Below are 24,637 nucleotides of genomic sequence, written 5' to 3' on the forward strand. Positions count from 1 at the left end.
CTCTACGTTGGAGACCAAGTTTCAGAGTCTCCTCTGACATCCATTTTGACCTTTTCCTTCTATAGCAGCATACTCGGTGCAAATAAATATTTGTTGAGTAAATGCCGTAATGACGTAATCCCTCCCCGACCACGTTTCAGTTGTCTGTATCTCCAACATCCAACTCTGTACTGATGAATAGTAGGTCCAGGTAATGCTTCGTGGATGGATTGTACTCAGAGAGGATGTTCTTCACCTAGAATTTAAGCACGGGCAACTTCCTCTTCCCTTTCATAGTCCAGCCTATCTCTCCTGTCCCTACAACCTCCAGGTCCACTTCTTCCAATAAGTCCTCATCCTTCAAAGTTGTTACTTGTGTTATTATACTTAAACCTCAAGAATTACACCTGGTTTTCAGATGAGAAAATAGACTCAGAGAGGTTCAGGCTGTAGGGTCACATGGCTGACTGTAAAGAGGATGGGGCAGGGTGGAGGTACATGGAATGGCTTTGTGTGCTGCTTATGTGGTAACAGCCTTCCGTCTTTCACCTATACCCTTGAAAGTAAGTAGGTAGTCCATGACAGAGCTGTTTGGTATGGAAAGAACAAGTAACAGTAATCAGTAAAACTTGTGTGGGGTTTTTGTATAAGTGCCTGGCACACATTAAGAGTTCTATAAAGGGTTAATCGGATTTTAGAGTTCTCCTTAGGAGCCCTAGAGATGCCCTAATAAATTCAAGGTGGAGAGAATAATTATTAAGTGCCGTTGAGTGGGTTCCAACTCATAGCGATCCTGTATAGGGTTTCCAAGGAGCGGCTGGTGAATTTCAACTGCCGACCTGTGATTCAAACTGCCCTTGCGGTCTGGTGCTTTATCCCACAGCGCTGCACTAGGACTCCGGATAGCTAACACTTTATTGAACACGTACCAAGCATATGTTATATGTGTGCATCTATAGTTCTCATTGTAATCCTGTGTTGCAGTTACTTTATCTCCGTTTTTACAGGTGGGCAACCCAGAGCACAGAAACAATGAGTAACTTGCTCAACGTCACATGACTCATAAGCAACAGAGCTGGGATTTGTGTTTGCTTATCATAGGGCCTCTGTCTGCATCATTCCACAGTCTATGATTTCAGCTGCTTTATTATCCCAATCCGTGTTATAGATGAGGCACAGAGAGGTGGATTCGCTTGTCTAGGTCACACAGCAGTAAGGGGGCAGATGCAGAATTTGAACAGGAGGCCCCGGCTCCCATTTCTGAGCCCTCCATGACACTGATTGATGTGCAATGGGTTTGCGAAGGAGGGTTTCTAAGAGCAAGGAAAGCTTTGGGAAGAATCCTGGTGTTGGAGAACTTGGGGTGCTGGCCTTGTCTGTGGTCTCTATAAGGGATTGTGTTTCCGGGTATGGGTTCTCTACGTTGGTGGTGTCAGTGTTTGACCTGACTTGCCCTGGACTTCTCAGTCCCTCCCCTGACCTCAGCCTCACCACACTGAGAGATTTTTACAGTCAGCTCAAAAGTACTGCAGTGGTTTTAACAGCCAGGAAGGCCATTGTGGGGCATACAACGAGATTGCCCTTTCTGTCTGGAAGGACATTTGTCAGCATCCCGAAACTAGAGGTAGCAACCTGTGTGACTTTCTCTCTACAAGCCTTCCCTTTTGCCTTGGAGCAGATGTCGCCCTTAGAGATGTTTTCTTCTGTTTCCCTTTCTCTCATGGGACCCCAGACCTCCTTTCCTTTGGAGGCTCCATTTTGATGCCCTAGCTGCTTCAGGGCACTTCCCACTGACCACTGCTCTGCCACCAAGTCAGTTCTGACTCTTAGTGACCCGGTATAGATAGCGTTTCTGAGGCTGGGAGTCTTCATAGCAGCAGAAAGCCTCATCTTTCTCTCTCTGAGTGGCTGGTGGGTTTGAACTGCTGACTTTGAGGTTAACAGTCCAGTGCTTATCCTGCAGTGTTACCAGGCTTCCTTTCCTTAAAGTGCCAGGGATTTTGCCCAAGTTGCTCACAGTGGTAACTTCTTTTATATCATTCCTCCAGTTTGTTGCTTCTCTACCCCATTTCTCTCTTGCTGGAGAGAAGCTTTCCAATAGACTTTATGCTCCAAGCCTTGTCTCAGCGTCAGCTTCTGGGGGAACTGACCTGAGACTCCCCATCATGGTAGAATGTGCCCATGATCTATGTTTACTGCCCTCTCTGTGTTTGTAGCTCCAAGTGGAGCTCATTGGTACTGGACACATTGGCATCAGCTGTGATTTGTCGACATTGAAACGAAGATTCATTAACGGTGACAGCTCAGTTTAGTTTCTGTATTTGTAACTGCTTCACTTACCCAGTCTGCTATAACAGAAATACCACAAGTGGGTGGCTAGAACAAATAGTATTTCACTTTCTCACAGTTTAGAGCTCAGCTTCAGGGCCACAGCTCTAGGGAGAGGCTATCTTTTCTCTCTGTGTCATCACTGGGGTGGGCCTTCGTCTCTGTTTGGCTTGGTGATCTCCATGTGGCCTGGCATCTATCTCTCCATCTCTGCTTGTTCCTCTCTGCCTAGCCTGCTCTCTTTATAGGTCAAAGGTGATCAACTCCAAGTACACCCGACACTAATACTGTCTCATGAGCACAGTGCAGAAAACCCACTTCCAAATGTCAAAGGTGATCGACTCCAAGTACACCCAACACTAATACCGTTTTACGAGCATAGTGCAGAAAACCGACTTCTAAATGAGATTATAACCACAGGTTTTAAAAAGCCCAAACCCAGCCCACTGTTGTCCATTTGATGCCAACTCATAGCGATGCTGTGAGGCCGAGTAGCACTGCTCTAGGGGGTTCCCAAGACTCTTTACAGTTTCAGACAGCCACATCTTTCTTCCACCGAGCAGGCGGTGGGTTTGAACCACTGACTTTGGTTTAGCAGCTTACCATTGTGCCACCAGGCTCCTTAGAAAAGAGCTGCACATGTTCAGTGAGTTCACGCTGTACTATATGGAACTGACACATTGTAGAAAGGATTCAGGTCTCTCCATCCTCTGTGTCTGTGACTGAATGAATATGGAAATGAATTCTTCTCCAATCCAGATTTGGGGCCTGTTGGCAAAGTCAGGCTTGGGTTATTCGCTCTGTGTCCCCAGTCCCTAGTCCTGCCTTCTGGAAGCGGGTGCTTGTTGAAAATCGATGGGTGGAGAGGTTTTCATGTCAGCCTGGGCGGTGGTGAAGGCTGTGGGTGGGAGAAAGTCTCATGTTCTCTCCTGCCAGGCTGTGAAAGCACCAGGCCGGCGTGTTGGGGGACCAGGCAGGATTGGGGAACAGGGATCATGTTGTTTCCAGAGTCACATAGAGAAACAGGGATCCCAGGAGGGCCTTCTCTGCTCATTCGAGTGGCCCCTACTCTTGTCCCAGCCACTACTCTCTCTGCATGGGACATACACCTTCCGGGAGGACAAGATAGTCTTGTCCCTCCCGATGCTGAGGTGTAGTGACGATTGGAGTGGGCAAGGGAGAGTCGGGTACATTTAGTAATCCCCTCTCCTTAATTAAAACCATATTTATGTGAAAAATGACATTTGATTGAGAAGGATCATGTTTGTTGTAAAAAAAATTGGGGGAAAACCAAAATGAAAAAAGACCAAAATTAAAAAAAACAAAAAAACAAAATGATCAAGAGTTCCACTTGGTTACTTAGGATTCGGTTTAGTAGCTAGTGTGATGGAACCTAGATAACAGTACCTTAACTAAAATATATATTTCTTTCTTTCTTAAGCAGCTTTAGGCAGCCCAGGACAGGTATGGGGACAGTGTATTGTTCCATCTTCTTTAACACGTAGCGTTAACTTCATGGTACAAAATAGCTGCTTAACCTCCAGGCATCACATTTATAGTCCAAACAGTAGGAAGAAGGAACAGCAGAAGAAAGTCCTGCCTGCCTCTCTCCTACCTAAGGCTACTTCTAAGGAAGCATACATAATTCATCTGTGTATACCCGACAGGCTGCAAATTAACCACATTGCCACATTTAGCTACCAAGTCAGCTGAGTAATGCAGTCTTTAATTCTAAAATCTGGGTCAGAGGCGGAGGCTGAGGAGCTGAGGGCAGATTCCAGTCAGGAGATGGTTTCACACCAAGGCTGCTTCTGTGAGAGCCCCCACCCGTCACCCCTCCATTTTCCTGTAGAGACCACAGACCTGGTCAGCACAACAAGTTCTTCTCTGGTCCCCCAGCTCTTTCAAAAACTTTCCCTGCTCTTAAAAACTCTGCATTTCAAATTCCAGAAGGGCACTGGACTTTATTCTTAAGGAAGATGTTCATGAGCATCACCAAGGGCTTTGACCTTTGACTGTGGCAGTGGAGATGAAATCAGTCAGAACAGGTGACGTTCATGGACGTATGCTTCAAGATCTATGTGAACACAGTCTGCAGTTGTTGCCACTCCATTAAAACCATTTGGGTTCCATGGCATTCTGGGTCCCTGGACAACTGGTCACCCTGACCATGTGGGAGGAGGATGTTCTTCAGGCACCTCATTTCCTTGGTTCTTGTGATGGTCCAGGATGCCCTCCTCCCTCTCTCCAGCTGGTCCCTGGTTCTTTCAGGTTTCACCGTACATCCAGTTGAGGTCACCTTGGCCAACTTGGGATGCCCTTGGAGATCCCTTCCTGAGCTATCAGGTTGCTGGTGTCTGAAAGAGCAATGTTAAGACCTCTTTCTCCTCTTTTTTTGCATCGCCAGTAGAATTTATTTTCCCAAGGTGGTGGCCACAAGTTCCAGAAAGATGGAGGCTCCCAGGCCCCCCCAGATGACAGCTGCTACTGGTTTTCAAGGTTTCTTGAAAACCGGTATGTTATGTAAGTTACTCATTGAGGACTAATGTTGGGGGCAAGTTGGGTTTGGATCCCAGCTCTGCCACTTACTAGCTGTATGGTTTTGATTAGGTTCTTTATTGTGCTGGGCCTCAGTTCCCTCATCTGAAAAATGGGCACAGTAATAATGGTACCTATCTCCTAGTGTTGTTTGTAAAGAATTAAACTACTTAGAGCAGTGCCAGACAAGTACTAAGGTCCACTGGGAGAGAATTCTCACTGTTAACATTTGGGGCTGGATAATTCTTTGTTGTGGCGGGGGCTGTCCAGTGCATTGTAGGAGGTTTAGTAGCATCCATGACTTTTACCCACCAGTAGGATCCTCTGTTCCCTTTGGGAAAACCAAAATTATCTCCAGACATTGCCCAATATCCCCTGGTTGAGAACCACCCATCTAAGGCAAGGTGGGGCAGGGACAAGACCTGCCTGGCATGAAGGAACCTGGTTTTGATATGTGTTTTATCACCAACTTGCTGTTTGACCTCAGACCAATCTCTTGTTGGGCTCCTTGATTAAGTAGGAATATTCTGGAAGTGGCAGATGCACTATCCTGCCATCCCCTCCCTCCCCAGCCATGACAGACAGTACAAATCAATTCTGGAGTGTCTTCCTGCTCAACTCCGAACCCTGGGGACTATGGAGACACTTAGGTCTCGAGCCCAGTGAACAGCCTCTCTGGTCCCCTTCTCCCATAGCCCTGGGTTCAAATCTGGCTTGCTTGGTGTCTGTTTGGGTGACTTAGGTTACTCAACCTCTGGACTGTAGTTTCTCTCATCTATAAAACAGGACCAAAAATGGCTACCTTGAAAGCTGGCTGTGAGGATTCAAATGAACTCATAATAGGACTTCCCAGGTCTTACTTAGCAAATGCTTATTGAGTGCATGAGTGAATGAGAATGTGCTGATAGAGGTTTGGATTGTGGAGTGGTGGGAGCACTCAGTCTGCTGGCCAGAATGTAGATGGTACAGTCACGTTGGAGAGCCGTTTGGTATTAACTAGTGAAGTTGAACCTGTTTCTAATCTACGGCCAACCATTCCATCCCGAGATATACACCTAGAGGAACTTGCTCATTGTATGCTCCTGGAGACTTAGGTACACACTTAGGGAAACTTACTCTCTTCTGCCTCAGGAGATCTAGGTAGACACCTAGAGCAGGGCTGGGGAATACTGCTGTTGTTGCAGGTAAGTGCCGTGTGTAATCAGTTCTAACACATAGCGATCCTATATAGCATTGCCGAGGAGTGGCTGGTCCTTGGAACCACTGACCTTGTGGTTCAAACTGACCTTGAGATCAAGTGCTTAACCGACGGCACCACACCAGGACTCCTGCCATCACATTGTTGTTGTTGTGTGCTGTCGAGTCGGTTCCAACCCATACCGACCCTGTATAGGGTTTCCAAGGAGCCAACCTTGCAGTTCAAATGGCTTTGCGGTCTGGTGCATTAACCCACTTTGTCACACCAGGACTCGGGTGAGTTAATGAAATGTTTGACCAGATATACCAGGCTAATTTTTAAGTTGATGATATTTTTTGATATGGCCCATGAATGACGTTACGAATATGTAAGTGGCCCCTTGACAGAAAAAGGCTCCTCACCCCTGACCTAGAGGAATTCACCCACCTGAGCTCCAGGAGACCTAGGCATCTACTCAAGTAGACCAGGTGTACCTTCCAGGACACTAGGTGCTCATCTCTAGTAGATCAGGTGTTCTTCATCTTCAGTAGACTTGTTGTTATGTGCCGTGGAGTCGGTTCTGACTCATGGAGACCCTGTACAGAGTTTCCGAGGCTGTTAATCTTTACGGGAGCAGAACGCCTCATCTTTCTCCCGTGGAACAGCTGGTAGTTTCGAACTGCTGACTTTGCGATTCGTAGCCCGATTTGTAACCACTTCGCTGACTAGGTATTCTTTATCTTCAGTAGACCTGGTGTTCTTCATCTAGAGTAGACCAAGTGTTCATCTTCCATAGAGCAGGTGTTAATCTTCATTGGACCAGGTGTTCATCTTCAGTAGACCAGGTGTTCTTCATCTCCAGTAGACCAGGTGAAGGGAAGCTTGCACACCTCAGCCCCAGTGGACTTATTCATTGTGAGGAAATTTGAAACAACCTAAATGCCCATCAGCCTGATACTGACACCACAGGACCCTGTCCAGTTGCTCCCTAGCAGTGAAATGGACAACTGGAGGTCTTCAGGAATTCGAGTTGTTGATCCTCCAAACAAATCCTGAGACTACTTCAAGGGCAAGTGATTTATTGGGAGGCCACCCCAGGGAGAACCAATAGGAGAGTGCCAGAGTGAGGCAGGGCAGGGAAGAAAACCAAGAAGAGTTTGGTATCAGGCAGGTTAACAATGCCTGATAATCCCACTGGGGCACTCTGGGAAATGGCAAAGAATATGTGCCTCAATTTCCTCATCTGTCTTGCCATGCCAGCTTCTGTAAATTACTGCTGGAGGGTTGTTCTCAGGGGGTCTTGTGCCTTTAGTATGTCCAGCCTGCCCTGCTGAGGAGAAAGGGACCAGTCTAGGAGATGTGGATGCTGGCAGCTGAAGGTCAGGGCCGAGGTGGGCAGGGCCCAGACAGCAAGTGTATGTATGAATGTGGGTTCATATGGAAAATCATGTTGAGTTAAGAAAGACAAGTAGCTGGAAGCAAGTCATTCATAAATGCTGTAAGCATGCAGGACAGTATCTATATTGCTTCTGGATGCCCATGTGCATGGTAAACAGGCTAAACAGGCATGGGGATGAGGAATACCATGTCCAGGTTAGTGAGTAGGTGCCTTGCAGAGAGAGCAGGTACTACAGATGGCTCCCCTCTTCCTGTAATGAGTCACTGCTTCCTTTTTCTATATTGAAATTTGGTCTACACACACAGTAACGTGGGTAAAGTGAGTTCGTTGTGTGGATGAGGCTTTGCATATGGTTCACCGGTGTAACCACTACTGCAATCAAGATATAGAATATTCCAGCACCTCTAGGACTCCCTCACGCCCCTCCCCAGCGTGCACCTCCCCCAGACTTAATTAGTTTCAAATTTGAAAGCAAATTTGGCCTATGTTAAGATTTGCTGAAGTTGGATAGTGACGAGCTTAAGGGTGTTTTCATCTGTTGTCCTTTCTTTTTGTGTATCCTCTAGATGAAGGATTTCATCATCAGAGCCACAAGAAGAGGAAGTTGGGGAGATGCAGGGGGAGGTGGTCCAGGCAGGGGTGCTGCATGGGAAGGTGTGGGAAAGGCCCTGTTTCTAAGGGAGGCCTCCAAAGGGGAGTTATTTTTGGCCGAGTGTCCAAAGTTGTCAAGCCTTGGCATTGCCTCCTTTTAACCAGGCCTGCTGTGCCGAGGGCACAGGTACCACCGGGAACAGCCAGGCGAGCCTTGGGCAACATATGGGCTGAGCTGGATCCCCTGCTTGCTCATTCTTTCCGGGTCACGAGCTGCCTGTTGGCCCCATCACGCTGGCCTGTTTGCAGCTCCTTCGTGGGTGGCCCAAGCCTCCCATTGTCCCCGCACAATGGTGGAGGCTGCATTCGTGTGAAGAAACCGGGACAGGAAGCCCCAATCTAGGCCAACCAAGCCGCTCTCCAGGCTTCCTGCCTCGCTGACTGCACTGGGCCAGGCGGCCTTTGTCTCTGTCTAGTCTGGGAGACTGGAGACTTGAATTGCAGGCAGTGTCTTGGGCCCTACTAGAACATCTCCTAGGAACTCTTGCCTTCTGTCCCCTCGACTCACTGACCTTTAAAAAACAAAACCAGAGTCTCCGGCCACGTTTCCGGCACTGTGCCAGGTACAGTCCATCTAGTTATTTGACTTGTGTCTACTATGTGTCAGACCCTTGGGACATAGATGTGAACAAGGGGCAAAGGCCCTCCTCTCATGAAGTTTCCATTCACTGTATCCTGTTACATCCTGAGAGGCAGGCACAATTGTAGTATGATCCTCTGATTTGGGAGGAGTCAGTTGAAATTTCAGAGAGGCTAAAGTGTTTTCCTGTGGTCACACAGCAGGAAGGGAGAAGATTGTGATTTAAAACCAAATCCACCAGCTTCCAAATCTGGGGTTTCACCCCAGCCTTGCTTTCATCTTGTCATGGTCTTTTCCTCAGGATAGGTGGTTGTTGTTAGGGGCTATGGAGCTGGTTCTGACTCATAGCAACCCTGTATAGGATTTTCCAGGCTGTAAATATTTACAATAGCAGAAAACCTCATCTTTATTCTGAGGAGTGACAGGTGGCTTTGAACTGCCAACCTTGTGGTTAACAATCCAGTGCTTATCCTACAGCACCACCAATACTTCTCAGGGTAGATGATGTAATCTCAGTTTCTTGTCAGATGGGCTCATAATGCAAGAAGGGAAGATAGTAATGGCATGAAGACAAGGAGGGCCTCTTGGAGGAGGTGACATTTGAGCTAAGGCTTGGTGGAGCTGGGGGAGAGCATTTTGCTAGTGAGAACAGCATGTGCAAAAGTCCTGAGGTGGAGATGTGTTTGGCAGATGGGAGGAGCAGAGAGAATAGGGTGTGGCTGGGAAGCCTTGTGACTCTGGAGGATTGAGTTGTTTTCTGAAAAAATGCAATGGGAAGCCAGAGAGCCCCACACCATGGAATGACATGATCTGATCTACAGTTAAAAAGTCTTCTAGTGACACAGTGGGTTAAGCATTGGGCTGCTAAGCTGTGTGAGGTTGGCGGTTCAAACCTCCTAGGCGCTCCTTGAGAGAGAGATGAGGCTGTCTATCTCTGTAAAGATTTACAGTCTAGGAAACCCTAAAGAGCATCTCCTGTCCATTGTGAGTTGGAATTACTCCACGGCTGTGGGGTTGGTTTTAGGTTTGGGTTGTGTGCAGAGAATTAATTTTGAGGGACAGGGGAAACCAGGGAAGAGCAACTACGTGGGTAGAAGATGGTAGGGCACTGGACACTTTGGTGTATGCTTAAGGGACCTTACTCTCAGTGGGGAGGAGTGATCAGATTTTTACTATGAGATAAAGGGAGACGTGATACATCGCTGAGATTGGACACGGAGCGTCAGAGACAATGAGGCATCCATACAGCTGTGGGTATTTGGCTGGAGTCCCTGAGGATGGAGATGCCATTATCTGACTGGGGAGAGGATTTGATCGCAGGATTCGGAGATCAGGAGTAAGGCTTTGAGATGTCCCTGGACAATCAGGTGGTATGGCTGAAGTTAGCATCTGGAGTCATGAGAGGCATGATTTTAGGGGTAAAGTCCAGACAGAGGGTATCAGCTCATCAGCATACAGGTGGACTAAGGTCACTCTGACGTGGGTGTGGACCACTGTCCTTGCTCCCTGGACTTCCTCTTTTGTTACATGCTGCCAGGGACCCAAGTGTGGGCCAGTAGGTTCCTGGTGATAGCTATAGACTCTCTTCCAGGTGATGGGAAGGATTTGACAGCCTTCTGTGCAGGGACCGCCTCCCTCTGACCAGCTCCCCCTGCTTCTCTGCCCTCTGGGGCACTGCGTCCCCTCCATCTCCCAGCATTCGCAGATCTCCCCAGACAAGCGTGGTGGATGAGTTGGGCTTCTTCATTAACCCCAGCCTGGCTCTGTGACGGGGGCACCACGGCTCACAGGGCAGCCCCAGAGCCCCCATGCTATAATTAGCTTCAGCGGCAGGGTGACTGACAAGCCACCCCAGCTTAGGGGCCCTACAGTTGCAACAGGACAATTCACCTACTTTCCCAGGAGTCTCCAAATGACTCCTGGGACCTTAACCTGAGACTTGCCCCCTGTTTTCAGTCTATCCCCAAGGGCCTGACCACCTTCTCAGGTCTCCTCACTTTCATGCTGTCCCTCCACATCCTCTTGCTCACAACACCCGATGGCCAGTTCACATTCAGTTGCTAGGAGGGTCCATTAAAACAAACAAACAAAACTATAATTTCTGGCTTCTCTTGTAAATAAAATAAAACAAAACACAGCAAGAAACCCAGGCCCACCTTCCTTCCCACCTGTCCCGCATGATTGGGGGACAAGAGCTACCCCTTTTGATGGGTGTGTTTGTGTTCCTCCTCCCCCTCTGTGCGCCCATCGCTCCTTCTTTCCTTGGTCTCACACTCATCTGTCACATCACACAGAGGACAGAGGTGATGTCCTGCTCCAAACCAAAGCCCAATGCTGTGGAGTTGATTACAACTCTTAGTGACCCCGTCAGAGAGAGTAGAACTGCCCCATAGGGCTTCCCAGGCTGTAAATATTTATAGGAATAGATTGCCACATCTTTTCTTCCATGGAGCCGCTGGGTGGGTTTGAACTGTCGACTTTTTGGTTAGTAGCTTAGCATTTAACATTGTGCCTTGGGCTCCTTACATCCTCTCAAGAATGCTATTTGTGTGTGTGTAAAAAAGGTGGCGGGGGGAGGAACATATCGTTTGTGTAAGGAGCTCTCGCCACGTAGTGGTTACAAATTGGGCTGCTAACCTCAAGGTCAACAGTTCAAAACTATCAGCTGCTCCGCGGGAGAAAGATGAGGCTTTCTGCTCCTGTAAGGAGCTCTGGTAGCGTAGTGGTTATGAAATAGGGCTGTGGACCGCACGCAAGGTCAGCAGTTCAACTGTTTTGCGGGAGAAAGATGAGGCTTGCTGCTCCCGTAAAGATTTACAGCCTCGAAACCCTGTACAGGGTCGCTATGAGTTGGAACCGACTGCATGGCACATAACCAACCAACCAAAAGATTTACTGCCTTGGAAACCCTGTGCCGGGTCGCTGTGATTCAGAACCAACTTCACAACACATAACCACCATCTTGTGTGTATTTGCATAAAGCTTCTTGGGAAGGAATGAGGAGTTGTGGTCACCCTGGGATGTGGGGAGATGATGGACTGGGGGAGAGACTTTTCATATTTGGGATCTTTTGTATTATTTTTAGCCGCGTGTTGTCAAGTAGATTCCAACTCATAGTGACCCTGTATGATAGAATACAGCCGTCCCATAGGGTATACTAGGCCGTAACCTTTATGAAAGTAGATTGCCAAGTCTTTCTCCCTTGGTGGGTTTGAACCACAGACCTGTGTAGCTGAGTGCTTATCACAAGTTATCAGTTTGAAAGAGGGGAGGGGGAAAGATGACTGTAGTCTGAGAGGAGCTGGGATGAGGAAGGAAGGATGAGCCCATTCCCTAGGTTGTAGTTCCTTGAGATGGGAGACTTTGTGTTGGGCACAGCAGTATCATCAGGGCCACAGCAGAGGGCCTAGTGTGTAGTAGGTGCTCAATAAACATTTGTGCACTGAGTGGGAGGGAGGGCTCTCCCAGCAGTTGAAAGTATCAGCATCACCAAAGTACACTCTTCCTTCTTCCCTACCCCTCGACCATGCTACCTTCCATGGGCTGGTGGCATATGAATACATGTCTCTTTATGGTCACCCCTGAGAGAGTAGAGGCATGGACACTCACCTCTCACCTTTCTCCCCTCCAGGCCTTTCTGCATCGCATCCGGCAGAATGTGGCAGATTCCGCAGAGAAGGGCATCACCGAGGACAATGTCAAGGTATGGACGGGGGTCAGCCCTTCCCAATTGCGCTTGTGCTAGGCTCCTTCCCTGGGGGAGGTCAGTCACATGGCTATTAGCTCTCTGTGTCTTCACCCTGCTCCCAGCAGTCCCTAGAGACCTCCCTGTTTACTCTACGGACAAGTTGTACTTGTGGGTGTTTGCAAGAGTCAGCCCAGACCCTCACTGCCCCAGCTCCGAGGCCTTTTCTCTTTCCCTGCCACAACCACTCTGTCTTCTCAGCTCTTTGATCAAGGCCCTGGCTAGGAGTCTGTGGAAAATCCCTTCCCAAGTATCCCTGGGAGCCTGGCATCTCCAGCCGCTCTGGCAACCCTGGCCCCTGCCTGCACAGGGCACCGAGTGTTGGCTCGGCTGATGAGTAATGGGGCCAGGCTGCCATTTGGCCTGGCTCTGGGGAGTTTCTCTGGAGGACATCAATAGGTCTTCTGTGTGCATGGCTAAGGCTCTGTGCACCCAGGACTGGCTTTCTCACGTGACTTCGCTCTCAGGGAAGAAGCTGCCTTCAGTCTTTGGGGTCTGCTGATCCTGGTCTGAGGGGAGCAGGGGAACCAGGGCAGGGTGAGTGTCAGAGGTGGCCCTGGCTGGTGCCCAGAAGTTTCAGCACACAGAAGGCTCCATAGAGTCAGGGAAGACAAGACATATCCCCCAAATAGCCTGCTTAATCTGGGCAGTAACCTTACACATTGATCTTTTAAAGCCCAGGTTTTTGAATAAGGAAATTGAGGTTTATCAGTGTAAAGAGATCTGCTTGAGGTCATCACTTGACTACTGCTTGGGGGTGTTGGGATTGAAACTCTGTAAGTATTAATTCAATGCATTGTATTGGGCAAATCTGCTGTGAAAGGCCTCTTTAAAGTGTGGAAAAGCAAAGATATCACTTGGAGGACTAAGGCCTGCCCCTCCCCATGGTATTTTCAGTCACCTCAATGCAAGTGAAAGCTAGACAATGAATGTGGAAGACAAAGTACCATGGACTGCCAGAAGAACAAACAAAGAACAAGTCTGTCATGAATGAAGTATGCATGCAGAATGCACCTTAGAAGCCAGGATGGTGAGACTTTGTCTTACATGCTTTGGACATGCTGTCAGGAGGGGCCCGTCCCTGGAGAAGGACATTATGCTTGGTAAAGTGGAGGGTCAGCCAAGAAGAGGAAGACCCTCAAGGAGATGGACTGACTCAGAGGCTGCATCAATGAGCTTAAGATGTAGAATGGGGGCAGTGTTTTGTTTTGTCGTACATAGTGATGCTATGAGTCAGTGGCACCTAATAATAACAAAACAATATGCATTCAGTCTTTTAATGAAGATGGCATCAAAATGAAGCTAAAGCAAAGGTGTTGAAGACCAAGAAGGCAGTGCTGAAAGGTGTCCAGTCACACACAAAAGAAGCTCTGAAGGCAGCCCACTTATCCTCAGAAGAGTGCTCTATCGCCAGATGAAATCAGCTAGACCACTCTGCCACCATCAGGCCCCACCCCTGACCATTGAATCAGCCATGAATAAGATTGAAGACAACACATTTGTGTTCACTGAGGAGGTCAAGGCCAGCAAACATCAGCTCAGACAGGCTGTGAAGAAGCTCTATGACTTGGACATGGCCAAGGTCAACACCCTGGTCAGGTCTGATGGAGAGAAGGTGGCATGTATTCGGCCGACTTCTCACATGATGCTTTGGATGTTGCCAGCAGAATTGGGATCATCCAGACTGAGTTCAGCTGTCCAATTCTAAATACACATTTTTCTTTTTTCAACAGAACAAAGCAAAAAAAAAAAAAATCCACTATACATTCATTCATTTTACTCACTTTTTCATTCAGGAAATACTTACTGAGCACCTATTATTGATTTAAGGAGCTCTGGTAGTGGTTTTGAGTCAGGCTGCTAATCTCAAGGTCAGCAGTTCGAAACTAACAGCTTTCTAATCGCAGGAGAAAGATGTGGCTTTCTGCTCCGGTAAAGATTTACAGCCTCGGAAACGCTATACAGGGTGGCTATGAGTCGGAACCGACGCCATGGCACATAACCAACCAATCATTATTGATTTGCTACAGTTTAAAAGTCTTATTGTAGTTTTAAATTATAATCTATCATAACTTTTAAACGTCGCTTTTAATTATTGAGGTGCAATTTATTGTAAAAGGCCCTGGTTACATGTGTGAATACACCTGTGTAACCAGGACCCAACTGATGCTAGAGAACATCTCCCACCCGCAGCAGGCTCCTCTGTGACCCTGCTAGTCAATAACTTATCCCCAAAGGTGACCAGGGATGTCAAGTGCCGCTGGTTAGTTCTTGAGCCTGGAGTAACGTGTGCTCATTTGTGTCTCATATCTTTTGCTCAGTATCGCATCTATGAGATTTGTCACATTGCTGCTGTAGATAGTCGTATTCATCCTTTTTCATTGTTGTGTAGTATTCCATAGTCATAGCGTACCACAACTTAACCATTCGCCTATTGATGAGTATTTGGGATCTTTCCAGGTTTGGGAAATTATGGGCCATTCTTGTACATGTGTTTTGATGGACTTGGCCTCCCCTGTCTTACATATCCTGACATTTGTTAATCCATTAAGTATAACAGTAGGGTCTATCATGTGTGTCTTTAACATAGCACATTCAACCATGCGAGCTGGATAGAAAGAGGGGGAGAAAGTTATCTAGTGAGGGCGCATTTTCTAGTCTCTTCCAGCCATGTGATGAGTGTCTCTCTGGAGAGGGAGAGAGGAGATACAGTCTCGTGCCCTCTCATTCCTTCTTGCTCTGAAGTTCAAAAGTACATAAAGTGCCGGGAGGTAGGCTTGCAGAATGTGCCCTTTGGGTGTTTAAATTATTATATATTCCTGAGTGTTTTTGTGTACATCTCCCCACCCCATCCCAATCCCCCCCCAAAAAGAGAAACAGAGAGAATGGAAGTAAATACTATTGAATGATGATGCACGGAGGAGATTGTAATGATTGCAATGAAATGATTGTGTAAAACTGATGTTCTCCCATGTAAACTATCACTCAGTTCACAATTCAAAAAAAAAAATACCTAGAGTGAAAAGGAAGTCTCTTCCTGTTCTCCCCAGAGGCACCTACAGTTCCCTGCATGTCACTGTCCAGACAGAGTCTCTGCTTCCATCAGCACGGGTAGATCTAGCCTCTTTTATGTGTTATTTTACACAAAGGACCCCATATTGGAGCCCCGCTAGGTACAGAGCTTCCATTGCCCCACTTAACAATGTATACACACACACGTAGTTATACAATGAAGATCATTCCAGAATTCCATACCCATGCATACAGATCTATAGATTCTTTTTGCAGGCTGCACAGAATATCAGTGTGAGGAATTTGTCACTAAAAGTTATTCATCAGTCACCCAAAAGCGTGTTTCCAGCCTTTTGCTTCTGCAGTGCAGATTCTTGGTATATGTGCCCATCTCAACCTTGGCACCACTAACATTTGGAGCTGGATAATTCTCTATGGTGTTGGAGTCTTGGTGTGACGCCATAGGATAAGCATTCGACTTCAAAGTCTGCTTAACCTGCAAAGTTGGTGGTTCAAGCTCACCAGCTGCTCCTCAGAAATCCTATACAGGACCACTATGGGTTGGAACCGACTTAATATCTTAATATATATAGGAGTGTGATGGCTTTATACAATAATTACTGGACTGCTAACCACAAGGTCTGTAGTTTGAGCCTGCCAGTTGCTTTGCAGGAGAAAGATGAGGCTTTCTGCTCCCGTGAAGTTTTAAAGTCTCGGAAACCCTCTACTGGGTTGCTGGGAGTCGGAACCTACTCAATGTCACATAACAACAATATCTGAATATGTAATTCCCTGCATACTGAGTGTAAAGTTCATTTCTGCAACTTACTGCACTAACATTGGGAATGCTGATTATATTCTCTGAGCCTCAGTTTCTGCATCTGTTAAGTGGGGATTGTAGTAGTTTCTGCCTCATGAGGTGTAGTGAGGATTGCTGTTGCTTACTCTTGAGTTGACTTGTACCCTGTAGGACAGAGGAGAACGGACCCGTAGGATTTTCTTGGTGGAAAGCTTTACACGAGTAGATCGCCACGCCTTTTGTTTGTTTGTTTGTTTACCATAGAGTGGCTGGCGGGTTTGAACTGCCAGACTTTTGGCCAACAGTCAGATGCTTAACCACCTTTTTGCCAGAATTCCTTACAGTGAAGATTACCTATTGCCACCAAGTCAGTACCAACTCATAGTGGCCCTATGGTGGTGGTGATGGTGGTGTGCCATGGAGTCGGTTCCAACTCATAGCTACCTTGCATATGTTTACCAAGGCTGTAATCTTTACAGAAGCAGAAAGCCTCATCTTTCTCATGCAGAGCAGCTGAACCCTTTTGGTTCGCAGTCCGTGCTTATTGTATACAACCACTGCAGAACGGCTGGTAGTTTTGAACTGCTGACCTTGAGGTTAGCAGCCTGACTCATAACCACAGTGCTACCAGAGCTCCTTAGTGGTCCTATAGACAAGAGTCCTGGTGTGGTGCAGTGCGCTAATGTGCCAGGCTGCAATGCCGTTTGAACTGCAAGGTTAGCAGTTCAAGCTCATCAGCTGCTCCTCGGAAACCCTATACAGGGTTGCTATGGGTCAGAATCAACTCGACAGCACTTAACAACAACAACAACATAGAGTAGAATCGCTCCTTAGGGTTATCCTTTTAGAAGCAGACTGCCCCATCTTTGTACTGTGGAGCAGCTGGTGGGTCTAAACTGCTGATCTTCAGGTTGGGTGCCGAGCACTTTATCCACTGCACCACCAGGGCTCCTTCCAGGGAGGATGAGAAGCCGCAACTACATGTAACATTCTTAATACAGTTGCTAATCTAATTGAGACTCCAGATGTAAGCAAAACTCCAAGGAGTATAGTAAATGCTGGCATCCTTTCTGTTACCATTCTTGTTTTATTAGTAGTGAATTGGCTTCTGGGCATCTTCACTGCACGGGGTTATGCATGTTTTGATGCTTGAGTTTGCTCTCCTTCTTTGTCTTGTTAATGCTATCCTCGGGCCTCCCTTTTTCTCCCAGATCCTGTTCTCTAACATTGAAGACATCCTGGAAGTTCATAAGGATTTCTTGGCTGCCTTGGAGTATTGTTTACATCCGGAGCCTCAGTCTCAGCATGAACTTGGGAATGTTTTCTTAAAATTCGTGAGTACAATGCCCTGGCCCCTATCAGACTCTGCAGCTTTTGGAAAGCCAGCTTCTCCCTCGGGTCCTCGCTCTGCCCACCCTCGGTCAGCTTCCTCCACAGGCCTGTCTGGAAGATGGAGAGGCCACCACAGGCTGGTGGACCCAGCCTCAGCATCCCGGGAACAATGGAAGTGGGCTAGGCCGAGGCTGACTTGGGTATTTTTAGTGGCTATCCCCTCTCCCATTGTCACGTAGTGTGTGCCCCCCCCTTCCCACAGGGCCCCCTCACTGATTGACCCACTGGCCTGTCAGAGCACTTCTACACAGAGAGACCAACAGACGCAGTTAGTGACTTGGACTCAGCAGACCTGGGTTTGAGTTGTGGCTCGGCCACCCAGTTAGTGAGGGTCTCTGATTCTTGGGTGCCTGTCTGGGCTCTTGTCGGAGAGGCAGCCACTTGCTGTGTTCTGTGATAGCCTCTGTCTTCTTGCAGGGTCCCTAACATGCAGGCAAGGGCTGGAGGAAGGACACTGGTGAGCTAGCCCCATGTGAGCCAGCTGCCTTCCCATAGCCTCTCCTGTGCTGCCCAAGACCCTCTATGTGGTGAGAAAAGCTCACACAAACCCCACAAGCACAAGGACTCTGTGACCCTCATTTTCCTCCTCTGAGAAGTGGGGGTTATCATGTCTACCTCCTTGGGTTATATGGAAGGACTTAAAGAGGCCAAGTTGCAAAGTGTGCTTAGCGTGGAGCAGTGGTCTCAACCAGGGGTGATTTTGACCTCCCAGGGGCTAGGGGATATTTGGTGTTATTTCGAGGCATTGTGGGTTTGTCACAGCTGGAATGGGGGTGCTACTGGCATTCATGGGTGGAGGCCAGGGACACTGTCAAACCTACAGTGCACAGGACATGTCCTCCCAACAAAGAATGATGGGGTCTAAAATGGTGATAAGTTATTAGTTCTCATTTCAGCTATCACCACCACCATCATCATCATCAATTCCCTTCTCTTGGTGGCTGGAGTCTAGAATGAGAGAGACAGGCGGTGGTCTGCCGTCAAGGACTTAATATCATGGGGGTCAGGAAGGCAGCACTTTTGGTCTGGCTGCCAAGCTACACTTTAACTATGTTACACTTGACCGCTCACTTTAACTTGTGTGTGCCTCAGTTCTGTCACCTGTAAAATGGGCACACCAGTATCCCTGACCGAAGGTGTGGCTGGGAGGAATCAGGTGATATAATACAAGAAGAGTGCTTAGTACAAGTCAAATGTTCTCTTTCCTCTTCATGGGGGCAACAGTCCTGAAGAGCTGAAATACAAGGGGACTTCAGAAAGTCTGTGGAAAAGTGGAATGAAAACATAATGGGATTTTCCCACAAATGTATTGAAGTTCCCTCGTAGACTAAATAAGAGAGCAAGATAGGAGTCCCAGGTGAGAAGGTGCAAAAAATAAATGGCAGGTCACCAACCTTCCCTTCCCACACGACACTGTGTTTCTCATCTGGGTGTGATACTTCATTGCAGTGGCCACACAGGACTCAGAAAGCAGACTCACAGTTCTGAGGAGTGACTGGGAAAGCCAACAGGGTACAATTTAGGGTCAGAAATACTCAGGGTGCAGTTTTTCCAGTCCAGGCAACTGCTCTTCAGGGAAAGTCACATCATTATTAGAAATGGCAAATTAATGCTACTTGCTAGAAATAGATCCGCCCCCCCCCCCCCATTGCCAGTGGAGTCAAAGGTAACTGTCAAAGTAAATAAAATAGAAAGCAGACTGTGTTACTGCCTTCCAGCTAGGACCTCTTGTCCATCTAAGACTAAACCTGAGGCCTGCCCTAGGTTTTTGCTATCTAAATAGGGGGAGGGAGAGTGAGGAAGGTTAACAAGTGTTAAATGGATTAACAGTGTATCACACTTTGTGGTAATTGGAACAATTGTGATAGGAGCCAGCTTTCTTGGCATGTGAGTCAGAGTTTCTTCATTTGAAAAGTCTTCCCCATCTCCTTCCACCCCCAGGCTTCCTTACCTGTACCAGGCTTTGGGGTGGGGGTGGGGGATTGCACCAGTCATTCTGCTTTGGGCTTTTAAAAGCTGCCTCTGTTGTTGTGGGCTTCCTGGAAGCCTACTCCAAGATGTGTGTGCAGGTGGATTATGGGAGGCAGCTGAAGGAGGAGCCTGCGAGTCCCCACGCTGCCTGTCACTGGCCTGGAGCTGCCCCAGGGGAAGGGGTAGAATGTTACAGGACAGTTTCTGGGGAGGCTTTGGGATGAGGGTCTTCAGCAGACCCTCCCCTAGTGCCTGGGGCAGTGCTTCTCGCCTCTGTGGGGGGGAGGGTGAGGGGGGTACACACAGCCTCCACGATAGTCCCACCTCTGCCCCTGGAAGGAGCTATTGGGGACAAGGTCATCTCCAGGCTGCTGGGAAGTGCTTTTCTCTTCCTGGAGCTCCCAAGGTCCAGGCAGCGCCTGGGTGGCCTGGTCACAACTGGGGACAGAGCTCCACAGGCAGGCTCTCCAGTAGAAGGGGGACTTTAGACCATAGTCAGTGGGCAGGGGACACAAGTTGGGCACCTGTTCACCTCAGAACTTTTGTTACTAGTTACCGAGTTTATCAAGGAGCTCTGGTAGCTTAGTGGCTACGAAACGTGCTGCGAACCACAAGGTCAGCAGTTTGAAACTACCAGCTGTTCTGTGGGAGAAAGATGAAGCTTTCTGTTCCCGTAAAGATTCATAGCCTCAGAAATCCTGTACAGGGTCGAAATGAGTCAGAACCGACTCCACGGCACATACCAACAACAACCAAGTTTATCAGCAGTGCTTTTTTCATGTATTCCCTCTTAAAAGGGGTGTTGTTATTACACTCGGAGTCCCTGGGTGGTGCAAACGGTTAATGTGCACAGCTGCTCACTGAGGTTCGAGCTCTCCTTGGAATAAAGGCCTGGCGATATGTTTCAGAAGCTATAAGGAGCACAGTTCCACTCTCACCAGGAGTTGGAATCGACCCAGTGGCCATGGGGTTATTATTGCCCCCACTTTATAGCTGAGGAACATGAGGCGCAGAGAGATTATGCCAGAGTGCAAGTTAGCCCGTGATGGCGCCAGGAGTTGGGCTGATGCTGAGCATCTATTAGTGCCAGACACTGTACTAGGTTCAGAGGATGCGACACTGAAACAGACAGGCCTGCTCCCGGCTGCTATAGGCTCACAGTGTGGTAGGAGAGAGCAGGTACCTGAGTGAACCAGGTTGCTAAGTAACGTCAGATAAGGGATACAGATCGTTAGAGTATCAGACGCAGATGTGATGAAGCACAGCTTTGCTTGAAGTGAGGTTGAATGGGGAACTCAAGAACAGTTACTCCACTTACCAAATAAAAACACAGCATATCCAACTAAATTTGAATGTCAGGAAGACATTGTATCATTTATTTTAGTACAGCTATGCTTCATACAATGGAGTCCTGATGTGGACTGTGGGGTTAATGCCAGACTGCAAAGCCATTTGAACTGCAAGGTTGGCGGATCAAGTTCAGCAGCTGCTCCTCGGAAACCCTATACAGGGTGGCTGTGAGTTGGAACTGACTCAGTGGCACTTAACAACGACAATGCTTCATACAGTATCTGGGATACACTGAGACTAAAAACAGTGTGAGTCATAACTCTTGTTGGCATGGTCCATCTTCCAGACTAAGGGAAGTCTTGGGGGGTAGCAGGCTAGCATAACAAAAGGAGCTCAGTGGAGGGGAAGAACTAGTTTGACTGGCTGGGAACTTTAAAATAAAAATACACCCATCAAGGCGAAATAATAGGGGAAGTTCATGGGTGAAGAAGGAAACTAATTTTAAATGAGAATGTTCCCAGTAAGGACTAATAGGTGACTTTAGGAGGAGATTGTGAACTCCATGACACCCAGTAAAAGGGGAACTGGAGGGGGTGCTTTTTCAAGATAGGGGAATAAAACTGTTTGCAGGCCGGCCATGTGATGTGTCTACTGGATTGGGCACCTGATTTTGCAAAATCAAAGAAAATCTCACTCTTGCTTAAATGAGTACAGATGCGATGACTTGAGTATTTGCTGGTATGGACAATGTTTCTCACACCAGTATGCACTGTTTATCTAAAATCACATCTAACTGGATGTAGTGTGCTTTATCAGACTTCCCTTGTCAGGGTGATATGGGACGATCTTCAAAAAGGGCATTCCAGATAGGGGGAAGAGAAAGAGCAAACGTGGTGCAGAAACAAGTTCAGTCCATTGAGGGAAGCAAGGAGGCCAGCATGGATTGCTCTCCCAATCCCAACTCAACTGCTGTGTGGATTGGTGGGTTGAGGAATCCCTTGCAGAGCTGAGACTCGAATTCCATGTTCCCCTTTCTGCTACTTCCTCCCAGCCTTTGAAAGTTTCTGCATGGACCAACCCTCTAAGTCTCAGTCTTTCTGGCTGTGAAATGTTTGGAACAGACATTGTCTGGGAGCCAGTGTCACCCCTGGGTACTGTGGACAGCAAGCAGCTGCCCCCTCTGACAATCCTTGAGTCTTCTCAGGGGCCTAGATTCCCCCTTCCCACTGTTCCCCTCCAGTTGCCTTTTCCTTCACACCTCAAACCAACAACCACATGTTCTTTACCTGCCACATCTGTGTGCGTCAAAGTGTTTGTCCAATTCTTTCTGGCAAAATAAAGCCCCTTCGGAGAAAATAGAATAGTTGAGACTCTTGGCTGTCATTTGCAGGGTCTCAGTCCTGAGACACTGCTGGGACTGGGCACGATGAAAAGACATGGGAGTGAGGGGGCCTGGTTTTGAAGAGAAGATGCTATCATTTGCTAAACGTAATTTCTCCATGCCCCAAGCCTTGGCCCCTTGTCCTTTGCACATTGAAGGAGACTTGACACTGTAGACAGGAGGCCCTGGGGATGAGGAGTGACAGCCTTGTTGTTTACTTTCCTGCTTCAATGTTGTGGCAGACATTACACATCTGTCACAACATTCTGTGTTGGATTCCTCTTGGAGCTCCAGAATGTCTCCAGTGTCCTCCCAGCACTGCCCATTGATTAGAACTGGCATGCGAGAGGAAGCATATTTGTCCCTGATTTCTGGTCCAGCCTGTTCATGGTCCAGATGGAGGTGGTCAGGCAAGCCTGTCACTTCACCTTTTCCTTTTCTCTCCCCTTTCAGTGTGCACATCTATCAACAGAGACACCAACTCGAATAGGCTTAAACACAAAATGAGGCTCGTGGGTACCTACAAATGACATATTCGGTAGTGGGATGGCTTCAGACACATTTGGACCCAGGACCCCACATGATGTTTTCAGGACTTGGTCTTTCTCTCTTTTTTCTGCTTTTCTCTGTCAGCTTTCTTCTTGAGGAGGGGATGTGCTTCACCTTGTGGCAGGAATGGCTCTCATTGGTCCAGCTTGGGTCATGTGGACACTGTTGTCAGAACAGGGAGCTCGGTGACTGGTTTGTCCTGGGTCTCATGCTCACCTGTGGGATGAGCTCAGCAGGCACTTATTGTAGGTTAGACAGGATTCCAGGTGAGAAATTGGGGACCATGAGCAAGAGAAGTGGGGATGGAGGCTGGGTGGGGGACAGATGGAGGCTGGACAGAGAGTTGAGGCTGAGGTTGTAGTGGAGCAAGGCCAGCCTGGAAAGAAATGTGCAACCGGATTGAGGGGTCACTAGGTTCCTCTCAGTTCCTCCCTCTGTTTTCTGGCATTTATTTATTAAATAGTTATGATGCCTGCTCTCTTCTGGGCACTACTGCCCCCTACTGGCGCCATGGTGGTGACCTCAACAGATGCAAATCCTGCTTCCGCGGAGCTCACCGTCCAATGGAGGAGATGGACCATACCAGGGTGCGGAGACCCACTGTGTTTATCCAGGTCTATGTCTGACCCTCCCCACACCTGCCTTCCTCCTGGCTGGCTGGCTCTTTTTTTTTTTTTTTTTTTGCTGTCAAAGTTTTCCCATCCACCACCTAAGACTGTCATAGACCAATTCACCAAAGAGATAATGAGTTTGCTGGAATGCTAATGATGGTAATAGTATTAGCAGCATCAGGAACAAGAGCTAATGTTTAATGGACGCTTACTATGCACCAGGCACTGTTTTAAGCAGTTAATATTGAGCCACCTGATTACCCATGCAGTAACCTTATGAGTGTGTGTATGTATGTGGTTCGTTATTGTCAAGCTATGTGGAGAACACAGAAGCGCAGAGAGCTTGATACACCTTGCCAAGGTCATGGAGCTGGTCAGCAGGGGAGCTGGGCTACAAAACTGGTGGTCTGGCTGTAGAACCAGCTCTTACACTAATGAGATTCATGGTCATGGGGACTTGTGACATCTTAATTCAGCACAGTACTGCAAAAACTATGAGGCACCAAGCATTCCTCCTACACCCCTGTCTATATCTCTGCTGGGTTTGATAATTTGTTGTACTTGCCATACAGAACTGAGACACCATTCTCAGAGTTACAGGGTTTGTTAGGGTTAAGTTAACAGGTTCCAATTCAGGTTCAGGAATGTTCAGTGCACAGCTCTTTCAGTCAGCTGCTGATAAATGCTCACAGGGCACACAACTCCACCATAAGCTTCAGTCTGAAGGCACTCAGCTCTTGTTCCCTGAGTCAGCAAACCTAACTCCCCCACTGAAGTGCTTAGAGACACCCCATTCTACAAGCAAGCTGCCTGCCCAGAGTCACTCAGCTTTACTTGCTCTGTGGACTGGGAAGCCCACTGCTCTGGTTCTTGGTTCTGCTGCTGCCCCGCTGCCACCCCTTCAGTGTCAGAGTTTTACTGTCCCTGGGTCAAGGGGTTCAGAGCACAGGGATCTCTGGGTCCAAAGAACACACTCCTGGCTCTTCCTTGATGGGAGTGAGATTCCCACTTCCTACTTCTGAGGTGGCTCAATTTTAAACTTCCAAGTGTAATTATCTCTACTGATATTCACAACTGAATCACACCATCCTATCAGTATCTTTTCCCACCTTCACTTACTCAGACCCAGCAGTGCAGAAATGTTGTTTGGTGGGTGTTACAGACTATGACTAGAAGAGACATTAGATAATTCACTACACCACAAGTACTAACAGTGGGTCTGTTGTTGTTGTTGT

The 24,637-nt window shown here is 47.9% G+C and overlaps 1 protein-coding gene across 1 annotated transcript in view; it reads left to right on the plus strand.

Moving 5' to 3' along the window:
- PREX1 (phosphatidylinositol-3,4,5-trisphosphate-dependent Rac exchange factor 1) overlaps positions 1–24,637 on the plus strand; it is a 353,334-nt gene that overhangs the window by 205,547 nt on the left and 123,150 nt on the right. Inside the window, exons 5-6 of the mRNA XM_006839328.1 lie at positions 12,284–12,355; positions 17,420–17,542. Coding sequence (XP_006839391.1) covers positions 12,284–12,355; positions 17,420–17,542 — 195 coding nt within the window. The remainder of the gene's footprint in view (positions 1–12,283; positions 12,356–17,419; positions 17,543–24,637) is intronic.

The sequence above is a fragment of the Chrysochloris asiatica genome, unplaced genomic scaffold, assembly GCF_000296735.1.
Source record: "Chrysochloris asiatica unplaced genomic scaffold, ChrAsi1.0 scaffold00023, whole genome shotgun sequence".
In the NCBI taxonomy this organism is placed as follows: Eukaryota; Metazoa; Chordata; class Mammalia; order Afrosoricida; family Chrysochloridae; genus Chrysochloris; species Chrysochloris asiatica.